Genomic DNA, 23,829 nt, shown 5'->3' with positions numbered 1-23,829 from the left:
GAAATTCTATGTGGAATTTGAAGAACTGTTTTTCATAAATTGTACCCTTTTCAAACGTCCGCTTCAAGATGCTTTGAAAACAAACAATTGACACACACACTTGAGCGTTAAAATCAGGTGCTAAACTTTTGTTAAAACAAGTTATGCCAATTTAAAAAAAAAACCTAAAGCTACATGAAGCAAATCATTAGATCAAATTAGCTGAAATTTGCGTGGATCCTTATGTTAGACCAGTGGTTTTTAAAGTGGTCCCTACCGCCCCCTTGGGGGCGTTGAGAGTTTCCAGGGGGGCGGTGAGCTCAATTTTGAAATTTGGGGGGCGTTGAAATGGTTCAGGGGGGCGGTGAGGTCGTAATTCACATTTTCACAAATAACGACACAACGTAGATTAGAAATAATAACGAGTAGGTTCGATTCAAAACTTTTTTTTTGTTTCTATTATAGTCGTTTTACCATTTTTATGGCATTCGCGACTTTATCAACGTTACAGTTGGCGGATCGTTATTGAAAAACTTATCCGATTGTCCAACATTTTGTAAACGCTCTATATCTTGATTTTCTTTGTAAGATTATTTTGATATACACTTAAAAAGATAATGCATGATAATCTTTCAAATGTATTGTCTCAAAAAATCTGTGTCATCTGTGATTAAGTGATAGATTTTTTGAAAAAAAATATAATTTTTTTTTTGCTGCATGACTTTGAACATGACTCAAATTAAGATATTAAGAAATAATACTAATTTTCAAGTTATTTCACCGGGTTGATAGCAAGTTTGTATCCAATAATGCTAATTAATGGTGAATATAGAATTTTGTTTACCTAAATTGAAGATATATATATTTTTATTAAAAAAAAACAAACTCATCAATCCATTGTAATTGTCCAGAAAACTTTATATAGAAATAAGTTATAACTGGAGGTTATGCAATACGAGGCCCTTGGAAAGGTATAAGTGCATAAAAGTATTCTAGTTGTTATGTTTGGTCATTTTTCCAAAAATTTGCAGTTTTCTTTCGAACGAAATAGTATGTTAATATAGTTCTAAGAATCTGAAAAATTGCTCTAAGATTTTATCGACTTTTTTCGGCGAGTTTTAATATCAAAAACCAAAATGTACCAGTTGTCCAGACGTTTCGAGCTACTATGGCATTCGATCCTCTTCAGTGGACACTAAAAATATTTTTTTTTCTCTTTAAACGTTCAATCTTAATATTAATTTTTAATTAGAACTTACAAATTACTGGTCATCGTATAAACTATTTTGATGTTGAACAGTTTGTTTTGTTTTTCGTTTACATTTTTTTGTCAGTGTCTGTGTTAATTTAGCAATGACAGGATCGTAAGCAGTCTAAAAATTCAGTGAATCCCTTTGTTTATTGACTATATTATCGTCACCTCTTAACTTAATATAAAACGTTTCGGTTGTTATCCTGGTGTTGTATCCAGCAACTCTTTCGAAAATTTTGGTGTTTTCAAAATCGAAGAAATGTCCATTCTCAAGACAATGTTTTGCTAACCCTGTGCTTATTTGTTTAGTAGATACAGGTGTTTTATGTTGTTTTATGCGTTTTTCTAAAAATTGACTAGTTTCACCGATATATGATTTCCTACATTGTCCACATTTTATCTCATATTCAACGTTTATGTTTTTGTTCTTTGGAATTTTGTCTTTTGTTTTTGTGAAAATCATATTCTTCACCTTGTCTAACGGTTGAAACGCAACATTGATTTCGAATTGCTTCAAATACCTAGATAATTTTTCTCCCAAACCAGCGCAGTATGCAATGGTTACAAAGTTGGTCATATGTTTACTAGAAACACTCAAACTATTGTATATTTTGTGTGTTCGTTCTGCAATTACATTTGTGACCAGGTTTGAGGGATAGTTGTTAATTTTAAGTATATTTTTAACTCTTTTTAGGGTATTTTCCCTATGTTTTGTGTGAGTCAGCTTAATTGCTCTGCAATTAGGCACTAAAAAGTGTCCACGTTGAAATTGCCACACACAAAATTTATTCGCAAAGTTCGAGTTTTCATCTGATTGCCATCAAATTTTCAGGGATTAAAAATAACTATTGAACTTCATTTTACTATTTTACTCGTATTTTATTTTCAGTCCATACGCAAATGCTCGCACCTTGGCCTGTGAATCAACCGTTGGGGCGGAGCTCCGGAGTGTTGGGAGGGTTGAACATTTTCGACACGAAATTGACCTTACTGTCCGCTTACCAAGTAGCCGCTTCTGGAGGCACTCTTTTATTTACACATGTCCTTTCATCGTGTCCTGGGTCACGAAAGTTGCACTCCACTTGCCGTACCGGCAGATGGCTTCCCAAACCAGGAATGTCTTCGCAAATTTGAACATCTTCTGAGTGCGGACATGCTCCGGAACGCTGAACTTATCCTTGGCCGTGAAAAACAGGTTGCTGGGGATCTGTTTAAAGTCGACCTTCACATATGTTTCGTTGTCCATGATGCAGCATTCAACTTTCGTCAGCATGTTGGGGTCCAACTTCCTGACACGGGTTTGGTAGACTTGCTCTGCTTCCAGTGTTCGGCATTAAAGCGCTAATCGCTAATTTGTCTATTCCGTTCTTGTTAAATAATGATCGTTTTAATTCAGTTTTTGACCAAACGTTTGAACTAACAGATAGACAAACTCCACCACAAGAAATCAGTCAAAGAAGAATGCTGATATATGGTTTTTTCTTGTGTCTGGCGTTAAATCGCTAATCGCTAATAAGTCCGCTACTTTTTTGCTGGCATATTTATTTTATTACGGGATTGCTGTTGAAATAACGGATAAACAAACTCCACTAAGTGCCATTTTTCAAGCCGGAATGCTGATAAATGTTATTTTCTGCAAGGTGATGGAGTTTTTTCAGCCGTAATTTTTCTAAAAATAAAGTTATAAAATAAATACATAAACAAAAATGTAGCGGACTAACTAGCGAATAGCGTTTTAATGCCGACCTCTGTCTGCTTCTCGTCACGATTAGTGGCGTTTTGTACTTTGAACGTTCCAAGATCAACCTTAGTTTTGGCCTTCTTGACAAAACTTTGGCTTAGGTGCAGCTTCTTAGCCACATCCCAAACGGAAGCATTCGGGCTTCAGTTGAAGGCCCCAACTACGGTGTTGTGATTTTTGGTGTTGTACGGAATACTTTTTCCTTCACTTCTGGGCTTCCAATCGTTCCTCGAACCGCTTAATCGAACGCGACACCGTGGAATTAGCGATTCCCAACGTTTTAGCGATGGAACAATGCGAGAGATCTCGTGATGAATGCGCGAGATTCTACCACGCACGAGCTGTTCTTTCGACTCCATTTCCGCAAGTTTTGACCACAGGACACAAAATCTTGCAGGATGTAAACAATGCACAATAAACTAAATCCACCCATATTTTCATTGAATTTTACCCAAAGGTTAAAAAGTTAGAGCAATTTCATAGTGTGGCAATTTCATCGTAGACACCCTTTATTAGCAGAATCTGATTTTTTTCCCTAAAGTCAAACACCTGAGGCAAATCAAAGTGTTTATAAACAGGGATGGTTGCAAGGTGTCTTCCAAAAGCTTGTCAACAGAGTTTCAAAGACATGTTCATCGAAAAAAAAAATTCATGTACGACAAAAAACTCAATTTTCTGATTCAGTGATGGCAAATTTCGCCCGTCACGCTTGACCCGATTAGTTTTGTTTCATCAAACGACTGGCACTGTTCTCAATTGACGGAGCCTCACTACTCGCATGACGGATAAAGCACGACAACAATCAACATTTCTCCATCATCGACTGGCGAAGCTCCTACACAAGGTCAAAATTTCTCCTGAGAGTGACTGGCAAATCTCTTCACACTTCGATCGGCTGCTGACGGCAGGTACAACTAATCGATCGACTTGCTGGCAGAGAGCAACAATAGCAATAATAAAACCGAAAACGGGCTTGCTGGCAGAAGCAACAATAATAATATTTTTTTTTCTTTTTCGTCTTCGGGCGTCTTCGGCTTGCTGGCAGGAGCAACAATAATAATAAATGCGTTACTTTTTCGTCACCGGTCGTTTGAATGCGATTGCTTGACTAGGTTATTATTTTAGCTTCAAATGACTGGGGAATGAAAGACTAGCAAACGAAGTGACTGGTCGTTAAGGAACAGTCAATTGAGTTTGACGGACCAAGAGGCTTCACAGTCACAGCTTCACGCCTCATGACGATGACTTTTGCCAAGCCTGATCTGATTGCATCAAATCATAACTCTAAGAACATTGCTGTTGAATTCATCATTTTCTCATCCTTATGGAATGTTAAAAACCATTAAGGAACCAACTAATTCCTTGCGAGTGAAAGAATTAAAGTGACACCGCATAATGAAGAATGATACGGTCAAAATTTGGTCAAGGGAAAACGCGTGTAAATCGGTGAAATCGTTTATTTAAAAAATCAAATTAAATTTCATTTTCAAGTTTAATAAGCATAAAATTTAGGAAAAATATTCAGTTAGGCTTCCGCTTTTCCAAATCCGAATTGCCGGGCCTTACGCTTAACCCCTGCCATCAGATTTTGAACAGCCACCTTGCCCACCTTCTTCACAGCAGAAAGCCAGTTTGCCTTGAACTGCTTCTCGTTCTTAGCAGTTTTTTTTATCTTCTTTAGGTTCCGCTTGACAATAGCCCAGTATTTCTCAATTGGGCGGAGCTCTGGTGTGTTGGGAGGGTTCTTGTCCTTGGCAACCCCCTGCACGTTGTTGGCGGCGCGGCGTACCACTCCATAGCCTTTTTACCGTAATTGCACGATGCCAAATCCAACCAAAACAGTACGGAACAACCGCGTTTCTTCAGGAAAGACAGCAGATGTTTATTCAAACACTCTTTCACGTAAATTTCTCGGTTGACAGTCCCGGAAACTATGAAAATGCTGCTTTTCAAGCCACAGGTACAGATGGCTTGCCAAACCAGATATTTCTTCGCGAACTTTGACAGTTTCATGTGCTTGAAAATATCTGCTACCTTTCCCCTCTCTTTTGCCGTATAAAACTCCTGTCCCGGAAGCTGCTTGTAGTCGGCTTTGACGTAGGTTTCGTCGTCCATTACCACGCAGTCAAACTTCGTCAGCATCGTCGTGTACAGCCTCCGGGATCGCGCTTTGGCCGTCGTATTTTGTTTATCATTGCGATTTGGAGTCACTACCTTCTTGTAAGTCGATAGTCCGGCTCGATTTTTGGATCGATGCACGGTTATAGACGATACACCCAGCTTATTTGCGGCATCTCGGAGAGAAAGGTTAGGGTTTCGCTTGAAACTACCGGCAACTCTCTTTGTCGTCTCAGCGGCTTCCGGTTTTCGATTTCTCCCAGATCCAGACTTCCTGGCTGTCGACAAACGTTCCCCAAACACTTTAATTACATTTGCAACGGTTGATTTGGCAACTTTTAGCGATTTTGCCAGCTTTACGTGCGAGTAGCTCGGATTTTCGCGATGCGCGAGCAAAATTTAGATACGCTGCTTTTCTTCCTTGGACGGCATTCTGACAACTGAAGAGTGAATTCCAAAATCAAAATAGAAGCAATATTCTACGCACACACACACCTTCAAAATGAGGGGTGTTCAGGTTTTTTAAATGCAAAATTGAAAGAAATACGTGAAGTTGATATTGACCAAATTTTGACCGTATCACCCTTTAGCAACAAGTTGTATGGGAATGATGGCATCGCAGCTAAAGTTATCAAAATGGGCCCGGACAAGTTGCTCGATTGCCAACACCGGTTGATGGTCCGGATCTGGAACACAGTGATCTGGAACCGGAGATGTGTAAGGAGGGAGTTACATATACAGGGTGACAACAAAGTCCGGTCACACACGCAAATCTCAATATTTCAAAGAATAAGAAGAAAATCAGAATCTGGTTTTCATAGCTTTATTCAGTAACTCATAAAGATACTTCACAGACGGTATCTTGGAATTACACCACCTTTCTCTGATCTAACTAGCTTCAGACGTCTCGGAAAGTCGTCGCAGGCGGCGCGCACGTGCTCCATCGGCATCTCGTCCCAGATTTCCCTGATAACTCGCTCGAATTGCTCCAAATTTGTTAATTTATAGTCGTTCAGCTTCGACATCATATATCCCCACACGAAATAATCCAGTGGATTCAGATCCGGAGACGACGGAGGCCATTCATTCTTTGGAATGAAATCTGTCAAATTTTCCTCACACCACGCCTGAACAACCTGTGCGGTGTGGGATGGGGCACCATCTTGCTGGAAGCAGTAGTAATCGTCTGCAAACAATAGTTCAGCTTGAGGCAGAACATTTTTCTTCAAAACCGTGTCCAAGTAGTACGCTGCGTTGATTTTGACCCCTTTATCGATAAAAATAAGAGGCAGTTTACCTCTCTTGCAAATGGCTCCCCAAGCCATCACTGACGTCTTATTTTGGAACCGGGAAACGTTCAGCTTGTCCGCAGGAGCTTGCTGGAGGCTCACACTCCAAACTCGATCATTTTGACGATTGACTGTTTGCTCCAAAACGAACAGTTTCTCGTCCGAAAAAATGATCTCATCATCTGCGCGCCAACCGAGCAATTCCCGCGACCGTTGATACCTCTTGTCCATTGTAGCTTTGGTAACCCCATGAACCACCTGTTTTTTGTACGGTGTACGTTTTAAATCCTTGCGCAGAAGCAGGCGGATTGATTCTCGGTTCATTTTGAGGTTCCTGGCCAGCTTCCGTGCAGATTGGGCGGGATTCCGTCTAATCCGGTCTCGAATAATCTTTACCAGCCTTGGAGTTCTCACAGACCTTGGTCGTCCAGATCGTGCCTTGTCCTCGGTGCCTCCGGTCTCTAGGTACCGATTTATGGTCCGGTACACGAATTTCCGGTTGATTCCGAGCGGTTTTAGATGTTTGAATATGTGTCCGGGTTTGAACCCTTTCACATATTCAGCGATAACAGCTGCTCTAAACTCTGCCATAGCTCACAACTCAATGTAAACAAACTGCACAGAAACGAAACTCTGCCACTTTGGGTAGCGAAGTTAGCCCTTTCATTTGACATATAGAAGGCACCAGAGAGATGCAACGTGTAGGCTACAGGCGACCCCAAAAAAGTGTGACAGGACTTTTTTGTCACCCTGTATGCCTCATTTATTAGACGGAAGACAAATTGGACTGTTAGTACTACCGAGAGATCACTGTCCTCATTGCCGCCTATAAAGTTCTGTTCCGAATCCTACTCCGTCGCCTAACGTCACAAACTCACAGATTCGTGGAAAGTCATCATGGAGGGACGGCTTCATGGAGGGACGGTCTACGACGGACCAGATCTTCACAATACGACAAATCCTTCAAAAATTTCGTGAACAGTAAATCCCTACGCACCATCTATTTATCGACTTCAAAACGAGCTATGGAAAATAATAGACGTGAACGGCTTTTCCAGGAAGCTGACGACGATGGATGGATCCGCAGAGCTGTGTGCGGATTTCAGGTGAATTGTCGAGTTTATTCTTATCGCGGACTTCGAGGGGGATTCGATAAGGTGGTGGTCTATCCTGTATGATGTTCAATTCGGCGCTAGAACGATTAACACTTCCAAGACGAAGTACATACTAATCTGCGGATTTGAGACCGGCCGAGCCCGCTTGTCCTGTAGTAACAAGGTTGCAATCGACGCTGACGAGCTGGATTCTATGACAGTGTCTACTTTGGCTCACTGGTGGACTATTATGGACTCTACAAGCAACTGCGTTCAAGAAGACTTGGCCCTTTCATGAAGTGTAAGCTGTACACGACGTTCTTTAGACCGGTTGGTTCTACGGGCACGATACACGGATATTGCTTGAGGAGGACTTGCATACACTCGGAGCATTAGAGCGACGAGTGTCATAAACCGTCTTTGGCGGCGTGCAGGAGAACGGAGTGTGAAGGCGAAGGAAGAACCACGAGCTCGCGTGACTCTGCGGCGGACCCAGTATCCAGATGGTGGCGAAGGCCGGACGGATACGCTCACAGGTTTTCGCTACGAATCCGGTCGAAACGATACAAGCAGGGGCGCAACGAGCAAGGTGGTGAGACCAAGTGGTGGGTGATCTGTCAAATCTTCGGGATGTTGCTCTGCAAGGGTCATCACTTCTTGCTGCAAGCATCCAAGTTCTACAGAATACCTATCGGGTAGCTACCATTACCACGTAATGTTTACGTTTGATAAACTTTTTTGCTTCGATCCGGGTATTCTGCACCTTTATCAGCTAAACGACTAAGCGGGAATAGATTTACAAACGCAAATTCATACGGATCTTTATCGTAGTTCTCGTTCTTGTCATCTTTATAGTCAAAGCTTCTGGCCAAATAAAATAGGCCAGACTTTGTTTTATCACTGTTTGAAAGTTATAACAATTCACTCTATTGCCTCACAATATTTTCGACTCCTGAAAAACTTTTAATTGACTGATTCAGTGCTTTTACGAAAATTTAACTTTGATCGATCAAATAATTCCTAAATCCCAAAAACATGATAGAATAACGGAACCCTCACGCCCTTCTGGAAACCCAAATCAGATTTATGCTCAGTTTCCTGTCATCATGCGTTTGTGGTGAAAATATGGCAGCGTTCTAACTTGTACTTTTCCCGGGCGCCTCTATCTCTACACCCCAGAAGCACGCTTGAGTAAACGTCGGACAAAAATCGGCGCTACCAACCCGCTGAAAAGTGGTTCAACCCCCTCCTGTTTGATTTCCCGCATAAAAAACCGACCGACAACGACGACGAGGATGATGATAGGAGCTCGCAAAAAAAAAAATGGCAACTATTCTTCAACCATTCTACAATGTAGCCAGGCAGCTGTAAAACGCGCGTATCGGAGTCTGCGACTCGCAGCACCATATCCCGTCTTCTAATGACATCATCTTAGAAGGATGGAACCGGAGGCCTCGTCATCTCGGCTTCTCGGCCCAAATCGGGACGTTACTAGTCTCAGTATCTATCCATACGTCCCCCGGGGAAGATCTGCGTCTTGGATTTGGGTCACTAGAGGATTTTTCGTTTCGGGCGGTTCGAATTGTCGCGACAGTTGTCAGTGAAGGTGGCGGAATATGGTGGGAAGTATCGTGTTCCACTTGTAAAGCGATGATTATGGCTCAAGTTTTGGCCCATTGCAATTGGAGCCGGAACGATAAAGTGCGAGTAATTATCAACTTCCAATGAGGGTGCTTGAAGGCGCTATGTGAAACTTAACGGGAACAACCAATGGTTTTCCGGGCTGAAAAATCGCATGCACCTAGTAATTGGATTGATTCATCGATATCGTTCGGAATACTTCGATCGTTAACTAGGAAGGGATAAATCAACCGGATAATCAAAATGCCGATGGATATTCATGCAGTGTGGTAATGAGAAATCTTCGTAAATTTGATACTAATTAATTGGTTTCTGAACAACAGACTTTAAAAAAAAGAAATATGATGCATAGTCTCGGAATTTTAATGAACAGATATAATTTACAATGATTCAAACTCAAAAATTTTGATACGAGCCATAAAAAATTTAGTTGAAATTTTATTGGAATCAATTGAACGTTGCTATAATAATGGTATATATTTGAACTAGGTTACATTAACAAAAACAATACTTTCAAATATAACTAAATTTAAAAAAAAAACAATATTAAAAGTTAAATACACGTCATTTTTAGCTAAAAGTCCCCCTTTTTGGCGTTGAAGATGTTTTTGCCCTCATTCTCTAAACTGTCTTCTGGAGTGCCACACATTTTCTGATTTCATCATCTCGGATGGTGGAACCGATTAGTATTCGCTTCGCGCGACTTTATGCTATAAATTTTACTTTTATGACGCAAGCCTTATTTTGCGGAAATCTTCCGGCCCCTGGATGAAGTTTACATCATTCTGCTTGCTAGCACCGAGTAATTATCAGTTTCTAACGTTCAGAAAAATGGACAAAATATCGGTTGGCGTCGATTTTCGATTACAGTTATGAAAAATGGCACGATACTAGCCGATGTATGGTGTTGAATTTGAAATTCGTTTTATTATTTTGGGATATGAAAGCCATTACACAATCCTCATAATTTGCTAAACACTGACTTGCTTCCGGTAATACTCTGCAGGTTTTTTTTTCTGAATTTTAAATCTTAGGAATGATTGAATTTTCTGACTTTTACTGAAATCAGAAGCTCTACAATACCTATAATAATTTTTGAATAGAGTTACCAGAGTCATTTTTAAATGTACAATAGACCGGTTAGAGTTATAGAGCTGGATCACTGATTTCAATTAAAAAAATCAATACTTTTGAGTCGATTTTCTAAAATTTTACCATTTTAAAACTTTCCAAACGTCTGCTATCGGGTTCTTAAAAAATAATCCAATTTAAAATTAGCAGTGCTTGGCATCATTAACTGAAAAGTTAGCGGCGCTTATCAGAACACTGACGCTATCCACAATTACGGTTCTTTGGCAATCGTTGTTCATTTATTTCACAACAGGCTATTTTTCACTAGAAATAATAGCTAATTTGATCATTTTGGTAACATTGTTTATGATAGTACTTAACTGCAACAACGTTGACCCATAGTCACCTCCTCTAAGGGGTGAGAATGGGTCAATTTTCATTTGCTCTTAACTTTTTCAAAAGTCAATAGGAGAGAAAGGGCTTGTGATATAGCTCAGTTGGCAAGTCAGTGGCTTCCTGAGCCAATGTCCTTGAATTCGAGCCTAAGAGTAAACATTGATTACAGTTGTACCGGAAAAATTTTTCCATGGCTGTCTGCCAACTGCATCGTTGATATAAGTCGCGAATGGCAAAAAGATGTTAAAATGACTATAATCGAAAAAAGAAAAAAAGATAGAAGAGAACATTTAATTTCTTTTTAGAGATGTACAAATATTGGGCGCAGGATAATGTCCAAAAACCGTGAAGTCCAATATTTCGCTCACCGAATAATTGAGCTTAGTATAGGCCGAATAGGCCGAATATTTATTTTTTAAATAATACAAAAAAGACTTGCATAAATTTTCGAATGATTTTGGATAATGTATAAATTATCCAAAAGTAATGTTGGAATGCTACACAATCTTGGAAAACTTAGGGTTTCAGTTAAACACCTCAGGTGTATCCGTGTATCTTTCACAGTTACTCGTACAGGAGAATTCTGACAAGTATCGCACTTTGATCCAGGCTTACCGATAAATCTAATGAAGAATTCGAGTTAGGTCAAATCTAGCCGGGACGCCCATATATTGTTGAAAACTTCGGATTTCGGATTTTTCGGATTATGCCCGGGTTTATTCAGATTATGTGCTAAATCAAATAAAAGATTAAAGTTTTTCTTAAAATTTTTCAAGATTATTGTTCAAAAACTAAAAAAAAATCAAAATGAGCATAAATTTTTGTTGAATTCTTTTATCCTCAGATCACAGTGCTGCTGTGATGCCTAGATTTTGTTCATTTTTTTCTTTTTTACATTTTTTTCAAAAATTATCCTGAATTGCCCGACCATGTAGATACGTGTGGTAGAAAGTAAGGTATGCTGAATTTTAAAGATGATCGTTGTTTTTAACAACTATTTTGAAGATATCTTGTTTTAATTCGACCTTCAAATAATTCGATATCAAATAAGCAATTTCAAATTACTTAGCACCTGTTTTGACATGTTTTGTCCCAGATTTCACAGGAACCTAATCTCTCCGGTGATGAACGTCCTAGAAACGACAAGTCATCTGATGTCCTTTCAGTTATTGGTGATATTTTAATAATCAGAGAGAACTCTACTTGATGAAGTTCTTGTAATACATCATATAGTAATATCATTTGGTTGAAAATAATCAACTCAAAAACATAGAAGGCATTTTAATGGAAGAAATAAAAATAAATTGAAATATTCGCTTTTTTCATTACAAACTAAAAAAAAATCGACCGAATATTCGGGCGAATATTCGTTTGGCCGAATTGTTAAAAAGTTCAATATTCGGTTTTCGGCAGTTGGCCGAATACTATAGTCTACTATTCGGAACATCTCTAATTCTTTTCGTGGCGTTTTTTTATTGGAATTGTTTGGTTTTATAGACTTTTTGTCGTTTTTCACATTTACACTTAATTTTCGAACAAAAAAACATTTTTTATCAAATGGAATCTATTACCACTTTTTTGAAGAAAAAAAATTTTCAAGTCTAATCATATATCATGGTAGAACATGGTATTTTTTTCCTTGCTCAATCCGATACATTTTTTCAATTTGAAGGGTGAAAAATTTTATTATTTTCAGCACTATTTACTGGTTTCGGGAATTCCCTGGATATTTTAGCTTTTCCCGGGACTCGAAAATTCTCTAGTTTGTTTTTATTCCCGGAAATTTTCGGTCGAGAAATCCCGGGTAAGACACTATTCCAAACGTTTTTTTTTTATTTTCATATTTTACAAGGCGTAATAATACTCAATATCGAACGCAGGCAATTGAGCAGGGGATTGTAACGTTAATCTTTTGAAACTTCTTAAAAATAATCCATGTTCTAGCTAAGACTCGAATGACAACTCACTCACGTTTGTGTAACATATATCCATTCTTTGAAACTTTTTCGGGATCATTTTGAACACACAGTTTGTAGAGGTCCTCTACACACCCTACCACCTAGAGGTATCATAACTTTCACTTGGAAAGTTGAGTATTGAAATTTGCAAAGGCATGAAACTTTAATTAATTTTTAAAATACTATATGAAATACAGTAGGTGTCAACAAAAGCCTGATGAAAACTAAATTAACTAACCTAAATTAAAAAGATCTCTTAAAAGTCGCTTATTATTTGTTTCGAGACATATCTTAAAAATTTAAATGGCAAAATTTGACTTATAGGTGAATTATTAAAAAAAAATTGAAAATCAGTAAAAAGTCTGAACTCACACACGTAAAGCCAAGGTTTATCCATCATCAGCTTTAATTTAAATTGAGATTTTGATCACTAACTAAGCATTAAAAGAACAATTCAAAGGTTCTCATTTGCACTTAAGCCAACTATTCATCAACTAAAACAACTAAAATTTTGGAATTTTTTTTGATGCCTCAATACTCAAATGAGCTCAGAGAAAAATGAGAGTGTTTATGTGTTAGCTTTTCTTCTCCCCTTTTCGCCAGTATTTTTTGTTCTGTTCATGTTTTGCTCAAAATGCCGTCGAAACAAGAAGCGATTTTTGAGCACGTTCCACGAACTTCACGAAAATCTAGGAAAAAAAAGTATACAGTACAACACAAAAGTAACCATAAGCACTTAAAACTAGCACCAATTCTGCTCTTATTTCAGCTATAAAGCTTGATTCTAAGCATCATAATAGCTGTGAGAGCAAGGTTTGGCGAAATTACCTGCTGCTATAGTGCAGAAATTTGTATTACCCTATAAAAGCAGAGGAGAGTGAGGTATCTTAGGTAACTTATTTTCTTTGCTTCATAACTTCTTTATTATGGAAGATAAAAAGAAAAAATGAATGAAAAGGTATTCTACATTTTTAAGGAACTATTAGGCATTTTTGTTTTTTATTTATTATATTAATTCCCCAAGTTCTGACTATTAAAAAAAAAGTATTTTTTTTTATTTTGAAAACCTGTGGAGAAACGTCGGCCACCATATCCAAATCGACTAGATAACGTGCAAAATTTATCAGTTGACGCAAAACTGAAATTTCACAATTCATTTAGTTATTTTAAAGCAATTTCAGTTGAGGATATTAAAAAAGAGTTGTGTATGATCGAATAGCTCCTAATTCCTGGCTCGCGAACGTTTCGGCAAAATTCCTTATATTAGATTTATGTTCGTCTCTATCGTATTGGAAAAAACGGACAAAATATTTTTTACAACTGTTTATTTGTCATAAGAAAACTTTGCAGATAGGAAAAACGTATTTTAGGTTCTGAATGTGTATAAAAACATCAAAATATAGGTGGCTCAAGATGTGTGGCCCACGATTCCCCACAAGCTATATTTGCAAAATGGTTGCGTTTGTGTGACTTATTTATGTTTCATCAAAAATTCCTTTTTACGTGAAAGAACATGACAATACTAACATTATAAGCGTATGAGCATATTTTTGTTTTGTACTTTAGGTCTCCCACGGATGCATTTTACGGATGCTTTTTAATTATGTAAGAACATGTTTCTAGGCTTGATAAATAAAAGAAGCATGTGCTGCGTACATAAGCCAACAACATATAGAAAAACATGCTTAGCATTGCTTACGCAAAGCGACGACGATGACATTTAGATTGAGAATTTTATATCAACACACAGCTGAGATATTTAGAGTGGCCCACGTTTCCCCACTCTCTACCTGAATTTAAGTCCTTTTTTAAATTCTGCATCAAAAAAATTCTTTCATATTTTCATTCCAAAAAACATATCACTTAACCACAGATGACGCCTTTTTACACAGATTTTCGAAGATTTAATTTGCGGATTTTATGAGACAATACATTTTAAAGATTATCAAGCGTTGCCATTTAAAATTAATCTTTTTAAGTATAAACTAAAATAATCTTACGAAACAAGATCAACATAAAGAGCATATACAAAATCAGGGACAATTTTGTAACGAATGTATTTGTTCAACACTCCGCAGCTTAAGCGCCACCCTCAATATAGAAAGGGTGAAGATGCGGTTGCGGATGCGGATTTTCAGGGTACCCGGCTTAAGCCTCCCTCACAGGGCGGTTGAAATTTGTTCAAACGCACTCAATACAAATCCAGCCTTTCCAATTGCTTAAAGGGTTCCTAACACTTTACCCCCGAATAATTACAGATGCAATTTCCACAACGGTGCAATTCATATAAAAAAGAAAGCAAAGACCCGCCGGAAGATTACTTAACTATTTAGAAATCCAAAAAGGCTGATTTTTTTTGTTCCGATTATAGTCGTTTTACCATCTTTATGGCATTCGTGAATTTATATGAACGTTGCAGTTGGCGGACAGTTATTGAAAAACTTACCCAGCAAACATTTTTGTAGGTATATTTCTCAACAAACTTTGCTATACGTTCCATATCTTCTAATATATAAAGATGAGTTGGACTATATATGTTTGTATGCACCTTATACAAATCCACACTGCTTAACCGATCAGCCTGAAATTTGGTACAGTTATGTGTTTGAACCATGGTAAGGTTTTAGCAATAGTTTTGAGCCCATCCCACCTAGGAAAAGGGACCCTCCCATACAACTTTCGGTTTTATTCACACAAACCAAAAGTCATGGCACCCATTTTGTCAACCGACTTTTTTCCCCCTTGGCGGGTTGTTTTCACGATCACCATCGGCCGGGCATTAGAAACGACCGTCCAGAGTTCACATGTACTGGAAAGCAAATCAAAGCTTGCTGAGCATTAAAGATTTCAAAGGGAAAATTTTGGCGGGTGTTTTTTGTACATTCTACTGCTGAAGGCACGTGGTACTGGTACGAGATTTTTGGATGCAATAATGAGCTTACATATTGGATTGAAAAATACAACTAGCCTGTTAAGTATTTATTGACTAGAATTGCAGTGGTTTTTAATGTGCTGGGGGGCTTCGAGAGTCTACAAGAATATACAATGAATACAATGAACTAAATAGTGAACAGTGAATTGGCTGAGTGCTGAAAAAACTATTGAACATATTTTCATAAATTCCAGGTTTTGAGAACGAACTATTTTTATATTTTTAGAATCCCTCATAGAGAAAGAAATAATAATAAGATGCATAGTTCAAAGTTGAAAGCTTCAATTTCAACTCTTTGATAGCCGTCGGAAAATTTAAACGGGGGATTAGGAAATTGATAGGACAATTGAATCTAAGATTTTTAGTTTTATACATTCAAAATTCATTGGTCAATTTATTATTTCAGAGTTAAATTCCGGTATCAACGTGTTGAATTCTACCATCCAATTTTGAGAAGACTTATTGTAGAACCGTTTGGTACTGCGAATTCAAACAAATGACATCTTCAAATTTCAACATTGATCACTCTTCACAATAATTAATGGGATGATTGTGTCCAAGAATAGGAACATTAAAATAAAACTCAAAATAAACGTTTTTCATAATTTTATAATGGTAACTTCGGTTAAGATGATTCGTTTTCGATAATTTCAAAAAACTATTAGTGGAACTTTCAACATTTAAGAACAAGTATTCAAAAACCATTGTGAAATAAAATAAAGCGAAAAAATTAAAAACATGAAAAGTGAGTGTCTACATGGTTCAAGAAGATTTGGAAGTTTATTTTGAAATTTATACATGTACAACTACGAAACTGATACAACATCTTAAGGAAACATTGAACTTATAATGAGAAATCATCATGCCAGTTTTTTTTTAATTTGTATTTCTTTTTTTAATTTGTCATTAGTAGAACGTAAATAGTTAAGAAAATGTGTAATGTTGTTTTAAATATATTTTTTTCTAATTTGTTATTTTTAAGCTATCAGGATCTCTTAAAAGGAAACATATTTACAACTGAGTGAGACCCCTTCTTTAGAATAATACTTGAATCTTAATAAACATTTCCTAGCATTAAATATATTTGTGTTCTCGACATACTTAAATTTTTGCTCGCGTTCAATTGTAAATTTTTTGTTGCCAGACATGTTGAGAACTGGAGTGTCCATTAACAGGAGACTCAGATGAGTTTTCTGGTATGGGGAAGTGTGGCGGGCCAAAAAAAAATGTTTTTCTTTCAAATAAAACTTGAACCTATACCATAGTACATGGAACCATCTTGAAAATTAAGAGATTTTCATTAGATGGGAGGTAGGAAAAAAATCATAAAAAATTTATCATTTGAAAATAAAAAACATAAGACGAAATGAAACGAATAAACGCAGTGAAAACGATAAACACAGTGAATAATCTCATATAAAAACTATGAAAATACAAAAAATTTCTCAGAATGATGAATATAAAGCTTCCAAAATTCAAATTCAACAATTTATACGACTTATTTTGATTTATATGTTATGTGAACCCGAGCAAGGCCGGGTAAAATCAGCTAGAACATTATAAAATCATCTTATATAACTCGAAAAAACAGCATTTACGTACTAAAGTGGAGGCAATATACTTACATATTTTTAACTTCTGGCTTAAGCGATAAGAGTTGTAAAAATTGGACGATATACAACACCTTTTACCGTACATCCTGACAGTATGCGAGAGAGCGCAAGTTTTGCTCTCAATGCATGCAAACCGTTGCCAGCGACAATATTTGCTGCTTCTCTCATTGGCCAGTTCATCCAAATGGACCCTCTGATTTTTAGAAATCTGGTTGCACTGCTTATCGCAAAGAGAACAACAAGGTTGTTTTCTCATTTGAATGCCGCACGCGGGAGACAAATTTGCAAACATTGCGGACTTTTGTCATATACGAGTCGGTAGACTTCAACTAACCATTTTTACGATCATTTACTTGGTTTGGTAGGAATTACGATTCGCATTAACATTGTTAACGAGTTGAGCTGACATTTCTTATGCGATGTTATGTTTGCTGGGTATCCGGTACAACTGTGTTCGAGATGTTTACTCTTGGGCTCGAACTCACGGACATCAGCTCAGGGAGCAGCTGACTTGCCAACTGAGCTATATCACAAGCCCACCAAAGAGGCTGAAGATTTTAACAAACGTGTATTGGTCTGACCAACTTTTATCTTACCTAAACGTGACGTCACGAAATATCTGTTCACATGAGTTTCACTTACATGCTAGCACACCTGTATTGGCTCAGCTACAACCTTTATCGGATTCTGGCAACCACGTGGTTCAAGGGTTAACTTACGCTGGGACCATCGACGAGTACGATCTTCAGCGATGTTTCTTGACTTCTCTTAGCCACGATGCAAACCCTTTTCCGAGCCTAATTGACGAGAAGATCGAAGTACTGGACGATGTCGATAGTTCCGTTTCTAACCATGCGCTAGCGTCAGAAGCAATGGTCGATCAGTTTTACCTACTTGTAGCGCCAAGAACTTGGAAAGTTCGTCACTCTCGGCGGAAACTCATGTTTCCGTTTCAGCAAATAGGGAAACCAATCTTCGGAATCAAAGTTCGGAAAACTGTGCCTCCACGTGCACGCCCACGTTGAACAGTGGGAACTACCTATTCAACGCCAAAAGCCATTAATAACCCTTCGATTCAGCCATAATTATAAGAGCACGATCTTACCTTCCGATAATTTGTTTTATATTACAGATTTGTTTCATGTGGAGCGTTTAAAGATTATTTTTTTTAATCTAACTACACAAGTGAATTGTTAGATTCTACTGTATCTAGAAAGAAAACTTGTATACTACTTACATAACTGCTTTGGGTACAATCTTTACCCAGTTTCTTGCACAGTTATATCTTACCGTTTCGGAAATCTCAAATATAACTTTTTTTTTCTTAGTTTGGAATATGACCCGACATGTGTAAGACTTACTTAAGGATAGTTAGTCACTTGCACTGCTCCACAGATTTGGACTACATGTTGTCTAACTAACGGTCTTCCAACAATTGAACGAGTAAGCCCAATTGCTTCAACAATAACCCTTCAGTTTCGGGCGTCATGGAAACCACATCTCTCAGTATTCGTTCTTGATCTTAAAGGGGCTATTCTCTTTTACCGTAAAACAACTTGGAAGGCAGTCTGACCTTGAGAAAGATTTCCCACTAACATGCCCATCTTTTGCCTCTTAAGTTTGTTAGAAAATCTGAATGAGATCTTGTGCGGAACTCACAAGGAAACTTTTTCAATCAGTAGTTCTTCTAGGCACCGCTAGGTGGCGAATAAAAATACAGATATTAAGACAGCCATTTGGGGTCAAATGGCCAACTATGATGAAAACAAACCATCATGTTACAATTTAAAAAAAAGATACATTTATTAAAAAATAAATTATTGAGATAATGGAACAAAAACTTGCTTGCAGCTCTGTAAAATTAAAAATATTCAAATTTTGAACCTGATGTTTAGTTCTGCAACATAATTTCAATGTTTTGCATCGAACTTACTCGTTATTATTTCTAATCTACGTTGTATCGTGATATGTGAAAATGTGAATGACGACCTCAACGCCCCCCGAGCCTTTTAAACGCTCCCCAAATTTCCAAATTAAGTTCACCGCTCCCCTGGAAGCTCTCAACGCCCCAAAGAGGCACAGTGGTCCAATTTCCAAAAAGCTTGGGAAAAAGTATGTTTTAACCATTTTGCCTCTGAAACTAACCGAAATTGTTCAATTATCATCTTTTCACTGAAAATAACTTATTATTTTCATAATTAATAAAAAAAAATTTTTTTTTCAAATTTAACAGGAAGAATTGAAAATTTTTAATAGCTCCGTAATTGAATCCAATGTTAAAATTTTCTTACAGCTTGCTGCAAAATGTCTCAAATCTTAGAAAAGTTCATTGGAGCTTAAATTGAAAATTAAAAACAAATAAAATTAAATCAAATCAGTTACATAAATTCATGATGTGATGCTAAACATATTTTTAAATTTTTCATTTTCTGTAAAATGTAAAATATAATTTTTTCTATAAATATTTTTTTCATCAACAAACACTTCATTTCAATTTTTTATGCGAAAAAAACACTATAAAGTTCGTTCGAGTTATGTCCCATTCTAAGTTGATTTTGCATGAGATCCCCTCTTTCAAAAAAGTGCGATTCTCGAAACTATTATACAAACCATCTCTGACCCGAAATACTTTCGTAAACTTAATTTCACTTTATTCCGACCGTCCGTTTATACGTGATGGTGTTACAAAAAAATCGCCTCCATTTTTATATATGAGAAGACAACCTATTAATGTTTTTATTTATTTTAAATGTTCCAATAAATTTTCATGAATTATTATCAGCAAATTTGTTATGCTTTGATCAAAATCAGTAGAGTATTTGAAAAACCGAGTGAAAGTTATTTCTGATAACTCCCAAAAACTAATTACACTAGTTTACAGCATTTTTGAACTCAGTAAACTGAAGGTCATTTCCAATGTGAAATCGGGCGCTGAATTCGAAAATGAAATTCAAAAAACTCTCAGTAGAACCGTTTTTGAGTTATGCTCCAAATATGAAATTTCGAAAAAATTAAAAAAGTTCTTGTACTTTGATTAAAATATCTCGGACGGCATAGCAGTAATTTGAAATCTCTCTTTTGCATATTAAAGGTGAATAAGTTTTCTATCGATCATCTGAACCAACAGTATTGCTGACATTAGTGATTTTATGAGAAAAAAAAATACAAAAAACGCATTTTTTTTAGAGAAAATTTTGTTTCAACGAAGGTTTTAGACTCGATGGTAGCATTTAAAAAATCTGATTTTCTTCTGCGCTTGAATGTCAATTTAAAACAAAGATTTCAAGTGGTTATTTACCAAAATCGGTTGAAAATTGAAGAAGTTATGGCTACTTTACCATAACTGTAATTTTTGCAGTTTTTAATAATTTAACGAACCGCAGTACACTTATCATAGTATAGGAAGAATGCAACATGATAAATCTCACTCGCTCCAAGGCAAAATTATTTATTAGCTTACCAGAAGGTCACATGCCAAGTCTCAGGAAGATCTGACCAAAGGGAGGGGTTGCTTAAGTCATAAACGTGAATAAAATTTGGTGGTAAAATTCAAATTACATCACATATGATGTAATGAAAAAGAGGCATCAGATATGATAGAATTTTCAGTGCGGGTTGAATATAACACGATTGTAAACTTCAACAGACGTGTATAATTTGGAAGACATGTAAATATTTAAAACGTGTGATATTCAATTCGTATTGAAAATTCCGTCATATATGATGCTTCTTTTTAATTACATCATATGTGATGTAAATTTACATCAAATAATCGCGTTCCGTGTCAAGTAATATTTGTCTCATTAGAATTCAGTGCTGTTAGGGATTCAACTTTATTTTGATATGTAAATTTACATTAATAAATCGCGTTCTACGTCATGTAATATTAAGGGTTTTCAATTTCAGTGTTGTTAAGGATTCAGATTTTTTTTCTGTGTAGTGTTATTGATAGTACACATAAATTTATATTGCCATCGCTTCGAAAGGTTAAAGGAATGTTTTTGAAGGAATTTTTGAGAAAAATGAATTTTAAGATCCAATTAAAAATCAATCTAGTTCGTGAAACTTTCAACTTTATTTAAATAGACTTATTTTTATTCAAATAGATGTAAAGGATGCATAACAAAAATATAAAAATTAAAGCAAAGCAAAATACATTCATGATTTTATAATAAATTCTTTATTCAATGTAAGAAAAGTGCTGGAATATGGTGAAATATAAAGAAAGATAACCGTGACCGCTTCAAAAATCGACTTCTGTCAGTTTTCTGGGTTTTGGACCACAGTGGGGCGGTAGTGACCACTTTGTAAACCACTAAAACAGATGGTTCTTTTCATCACCATTTCCATTCACAAGTCTGAAGCTTTACCACAGCGAATGGTTATTGAAATTTATTTACATAAATTCCATTTTTCTTTGCGTATCTCCGAGAAATTTTTCCACAATTTTTTCATGATCCATGATACAATATAATATAATACAATACAATGATACAAACGGTGAAAAACAGTTTTTAAACTCTTAATTGCATTTAAGATCAATACATTGAAATTTCGAACAAGGTTGTCTCAATCTTAAAAAAATTCATCATGACAAGATATTTTGACATTTTTTTTTTTAAATTACAGTTATTTAATGTTCTTGATTCTAGAAAAAGAATTTCAGATTACACAGATTTTCTAAATTTAATTTCGATACAGCTGGGTTAGGATGTCAATTTATCAACTCTTACGACGATTCCTCATTAGGACTGTTTTTATTTTTCTTTCGCAGGTTAGCAGCGTCACAGGAGGCGGCGCTCGCTGACAAGGACGGCAAACCGATGGGTCCGAAAAAGGGCAAGAAGGGCAGCCCGAGGCACCGAACTGGCCCACCTCCACCGGGGCCTTCGTCGTTGTTCATCTTCGGCGAGGACAATTTCATTAGAAAGTAATGTTGACTTTTGATAATAACTCTTACAAACTCACTACACCATTTGATTTCTATTTTAGAGCCACAAAATTCATCATCGAATGGCCACCCTTCGAGTACGCCGTGCTGCTGACAATCATCGCCAACTGCGTGGTCCTGGCCCTGGAAGAGCATCTGCCCCATGGGGACAAAACGGTGCTGGCCCAGAAGCTGGAACTGACCGAGAGCTACTTCCTGTGCATCTTCACGGTGGAGGCCGCCCTCAAGATTGTGGCTCTCGGACTGGTGCTCCATGCGGATTCCTACCTGCGCAACATCTGGAACATGATGGATTTCTTCGTAGTGTTTACCGGGTAAGGTGGTCGTGGGCCGGGCTGGGCTCCAACTCTAGTGTTTGGTGTCCGGGATATTTTCTCCTCCTTCTAGTCGTTAGTTTGCCAGATTTGTGGTATTACCGTATTCCTCTGCCCACATATAGTCAAGCATATGAACATCTAATTGCTAAAAGAGTGAACAGTCGTATTTAAAGCAGAAAGGCTTGAACTAGTATAGACACGATATATACCAAAGGTCTTATTTAGGATGGAATTGTTTGTGAAAGCATGAGTTTTTCTTGAAAGTTTTTTTTAATCAATAGTTAGGACTAGACTATAGACGATTATCTATAGATTTAGGTTGCGTTAGAGGCAATCTTTAGGTAGAAACGTTAAACTAGATCAGTTACTACGTATATGGACCGTTCCATAAGCTATTTTTTGAAGTCAACTTAGCGGGTGGTTTTTTGAAAAACCCAAATTTTGCAGCAATAATGATTATAATCTCGTATTTTCAGATTCATAACCACATGAAAATAAAAATATATCCAACCACAAATTTCAAAACAAAATTAACAAATTTTAATTGGAACCTTGATCTTTAAAGCTTATTAATCTGATAAGATCTGCATAAAAAACTAATATCCTTTAACATCCATTTCAAGATGTACCATATAGTCCACATTAAATTAAACATCTCTTATGGAAAACGACCACAAAATGAGCATGCTTTTAACATGCACTTGTTTTTTTTTCGAAGCGTAGGCACATGTTCAATTTAGAAATGAATTGGTGAAATGCCTGCCCGGTCTCAAACAATACTTTACCATGTCAATTCATTTCAAGGGTTAATTTTGAAAGTATTGACATGAGTTTTGGCGAACCTTAATAGCTGTTTCGTTCTCAAAGGTCTAATTCGATGCTTTCGTGCATCATCAACTTGACCAAATATCATCATTCATTTTAACCATGCTTCTGGATAAGGGTAAACATCATTCAAATTCTACTTTCTCGATGTGATATCCCATGATTTCTAAAGCGATATACACAACCTTACCCCAATAGAATAATGCAAAAAATTCTAATTTGGTTAGCTGAATAGGGTCTTATTGACCTTCAGTATGGTTTTTATTATGGAATCCAAATTACTGAACCGATTTTCATGCATAACATCAAAAGATAACTATCTTATTTGGATACCGTGCCGGCACCGATGGCCGCGCACTTTCAACTTTAATCTTTATTTTCTCTGAAATTCAACAACGAAAATTTGTATGTTTCGCATTTTCTGATACGCTAAGTATCTTTCACTTGCCAAACAAGAAATAAATTTATTCTGCTTTTTGGAGATCAGGAAAAAATCAAAACAAACATCGTCTGTTGTCCTTAGCGAGTGAGCTAAGCGGATCCTTTTTTGTAATTCTGTTTTTTGTGTTGAATTCGAGCACCTCGGTAAAAAATTCGAACGTAAGTTATTGGTAGCTTTATAATGAATCATTTGTGAAGAAAAGTGAACAGT

The 23,829-nt window shown here is 36.8% G+C and overlaps 1 protein-coding gene across 1 annotated transcript in view; it reads left to right on the top strand.

Moving 5' to 3' along the window:
• LOC129756293 (voltage-dependent calcium channel type A subunit alpha-1) overlaps positions 1-23,829 on the top strand; it is a 145,585-nt gene that overhangs the window by 49,513 nt on the left and 72,243 nt on the right. The window contains exons 2-3 of the mRNA XM_055753118.1: positions 21,859-22,014; positions 22,077-22,349. Coding sequence (XP_055609093.1) covers positions 21,859-22,014; positions 22,077-22,349 — 429 coding nt within the window. The remainder of the gene's footprint in view (positions 1-21,858; positions 22,015-22,076; positions 22,350-23,829) is intronic.

The sequence above is a fragment of the Uranotaenia lowii genome, chromosome 3 (genome assembly GCF_029784155.1).
Source record: "Uranotaenia lowii strain MFRU-FL chromosome 3, ASM2978415v1, whole genome shotgun sequence".
Classification (NCBI taxonomy): domain Eukaryota; kingdom Metazoa; phylum Arthropoda; class Insecta; order Diptera; family Culicidae; genus Uranotaenia; species Uranotaenia lowii.
The sequence above is the reverse complement of the archived record's forward strand: the minus strand, read 5'-3'. Positions and strand labels throughout refer to the sequence as shown.